Here is a 3280-nt window from a genome sequence, read left to right as displayed (position 1 = left end):
TGGCCAAAGTACTGGAGTTTCAGCTTTAGCATCATTCCTTCCAAAGAAATCCCAGGGCTGATCTCCTTCAGAATGGATTGGTTGGATCTCCTTGCAGTCCAAGGGACTCTCAAGAGTCTTCTCCAACACCACAGTTCAAAAGCGTCAATTCTTGGGCGCTCAGCCTACTTCACAGTCCAACTCTCACATCCATACATGACCACAGGACAAACCAAGTGAACTAGCCTTGTCTTATTTTATTTGGTTTCTAAATTTTTTGTTTATTTATTTTTGGCTATGCTTGATCTTCATTGCTTTGCTTGGGCTTTAGTTGTGGTGAGAGGGGCTGCTCTCTAGTTGCAGTGTGTGAGCTTCTCATTGCGGTGGCTTGTCTTTGTTGTGGAGCATGGTATCTAGGTGTGTGGGCTTTGGTAGTCATGGCGTGTGGCCTCAGTTGCTCCAGGTCATGGGGAATCTTCCTGGTCCAGGGATCAAACCCTCATCCCCTGCACTGGCAGGCCGATTCTTATCCACTGTGCCACCAGGGAAGTCCTAGGCTTTTTAAAGGGCTAATGCCTGATACTGGATACTAGTTACAACAAGCATAAATGTGCCCTACATTGTGCTAGCAATTATGTCCACAGAGGGAACATATATATGGATCCTGTTTTCATTCCGTGTGTCATCTACTCACTCTTCCTACCTCTTCTGTATGCAGTGCCATTTGGATCGTGGTTCGACCACATTCGGGGCTGGATGTCCATGAGAGACAAGGAGAACTTTCTGGTACTGAGTTATGAAGAGATGAAATGGGTAAAAATTGCTCTTATAATCAGCAGACTCTTTCTCATCTTCACGCCCTCTAACTTCCCTCCCTTCTTTAGCCTGTGCATGGTCATTAGACTTGAGAACTTAGCCATCTGGTCCTCATTGCCCTGCTTATGGTCAAACGCCATGCTCTCTTTCATCACGTCTTCTTCATCTCACCTTACAACATCCAAGAACTGACTCATTGGAAAAGACCCTGATGCTGGGAAAGATTGAAGGCAGGAGGAGAAGGGGATGACAGAGGATGAGATGGTTGGATGGCATCACCGACTCGATGGACATGAGTCTGAGCAAGCTCCGGGAGTTGGTGATGGACAGGGAAGCCTGGCATGCTGCAGTCCATGGGGTCGCAAAGAGCTGGACATGATTGAGTGACTGAACTGAACTGAACAATATCTAAAGGGCTTTTTCCATCTACTGAGGCAGAGTATAGTGGTTTGTGCTCACACTGGTCACTGGTTCTATCATTTCTAGAGGTATATCCCTTGGTGCTGCTGATAACCTAGCAGTGAGGGGGTCTGAGAAAGAAGATGGGAACGCGTAGAAGCAAGCTGGGTTCCAGAGACGTGTTCAGCTGTCTGACATCCCAGATGACATCCCAGTATGTACCCCAGATGGTAGGGGAAAACTTAAGTCGTAAAATCAATCAGTATGATTACTCTAAGGCCAAGTACTGAACTGAGCAGTGATAGGCAGGAAAAGTGGGCATATGAAACTCAAAACCGATAAAGGTGATGAAATCACAGAGAGAAGAACTTTAACCCTTAGTGGTATCTTGGAGAAAAGAAAAATAACACAAACACTGGCTTTTGCTTCTATCTGAGAAACATTACTTTCCATCATCTTCCAGCTACTTCTATTCAATCCTCTATGGCGTCCACACGAATTTCCTTTTTACCAAGGAGTCTTTTGTAAATAACAATTTACCCCAGTAAATTGTTTTCTTTTCTCTCTCTCTCTCTTTTTTTTTTTTCTGGGGGAGGGGGTGATTTTTGTTTGCTTGTTCGGTGTTGCTTTTTTCCTTTTTCCTTCTTTTTTTGATGTTCTTTTGTTCTTTTATGTTTTGCTGCTGTGTCTTCTCTTGTTAGATCATAGTGAAGGCTCACGGAATAAAGAAAAAAAACAAAGCATTTTAGCTCTAAGAGAAAAGTCTCTGATTCAAAGCAAAGACTTTCTGGTTATAAAACCCATTTTCTTATAACCTCCCAGCATCATGGGCCAGGAACTAATTATTGAGATAATAAATAAGAAGACATGGTAAAGCTCTCTTGTGTTATTCAAATGTTAGTTGTGAAAAACAGCATTATTTGGGCACATAGCCAACGCTTGAAATCAATTCCTTAAATTTTTGTCAAATTCTCCCAGAAACTCTCCTGCCTAATCCTGCTCATAATTGTCTAGAAGCCCTTCTAAAGTCTCTTTGGAAAAGAGTCCCTTTGGAAAACCATTAAGGTGTCCTGAATTCAACTATACTGGGAAATCCATCATGGTCTTTCCATCTTTTTTTTCCCAATTGTTCTCTAAGCCATTTTTTGTTTGTTTACTTTATTTCTTAAAATTTTTAGCTCAGTGGTAAAGAATTTGCCTGCCAGTGCAGAAGCCCCAGGAGACACACATTCAATCCCTGAGTTGGGAAGATGCCCTGGAGGAGGAAATGGTAACCCACTGCAAGGCTCTTGCCTGGAAAATCCTGTGGACAGAGGAGTCTGGCGGGCTACAGTCCATGGGGTCACAGAGAATCGGACACACCTGAGCACACATGCACACTCGCTTTACAATGCTCGCTGTACAGCAAAGTGAATCAGCTAAGCGTTTACATATGTCCCCTTTGGGGATTTTCTTCCCATTTAGGTCACCACAGAGCATTGGCTGGAGTCCTCTGTACCCTACAGTAGGTTCTCATAGGTTACCTAGTCTTTACTTGGTATCAACAGTGTCTATGTGTCAATGTGAATCTCTCAATCTCTCTGGACACCCCCAACTCTATCCCTACTCACATCTCTACATTTCTTTCCTCTTTTCCTCTCCCCTCTCCCCCTCCTCTTTCTGCTGTCTCCTCCCCCTCATCTCCTTCTCTATGTTCTTGCTCTTTCACATAATCTCTCAGATTTTCTCTTCTTCTAGGACACGAGGAGCACTGTGGAGAAGATCTGCCAATTCCTGGGCAAGAAGCTAGAACCAGAAGAACTGAACTCAGTCCTCAAAAACAATTCTTTCCAAGTCATGAAAGAAAACAATATGTCCAATTTTTCCCTCCTGAAGGGTCAGTATTTAGAGGAAAATGGACTTCTTTTGAGGAAAGGTAAAAGAAAACATGCCTTTAAAATGGATCAAAAAATGTAGAAGTTATTCTTTTTGTTTGTTTGTTTGTTTTGTTTTTTACGTTTTTTTTTTCTAATTTTATTTTTAAACTTTACATAATTGTATTAGTTTTGCCAAATATCAAAATGAATCCGCCACAGGTATACATGTG

The 3280-nt window shown here is 42.5% G+C and overlaps 1 protein-coding gene across 1 annotated transcript in view; it reads left to right on the top strand.

The window, feature by feature from the left end:
• Positions 1-3150, top strand: part of LOC104995707 (bile salt sulfotransferase-like) — a 15763-nt gene extending 12613 nt beyond the window's left edge. The window contains exons 5-6 of the mRNA XM_010849686.1: positions 698-792; positions 2932-3150. Coding sequence (XP_010847988.1) covers positions 698-792; positions 2932-3150 — 314 coding nt within the window. The remainder of the gene's footprint in view (positions 1-697; positions 793-2931) is intronic.
• The last annotated feature ends 130 nt before the right edge of the window (positions 3151-3280 follow it).

Source organism: Bison bison, unplaced genomic scaffold (genome assembly GCF_000754665.1).
Source record: "Bison bison bison isolate TAMUID 2011002044 unplaced genomic scaffold, Bison_UMD1.0 scf7180017864285, whole genome shotgun sequence".
NCBI classification, from domain to species: Eukaryota; Metazoa; Chordata; class Mammalia; order Artiodactyla; family Bovidae; genus Bison; species Bison bison.
Note: the sequence above shows the minus strand (reverse complement) of the source record. Positions and strands in the feature narration are given on the sequence as shown.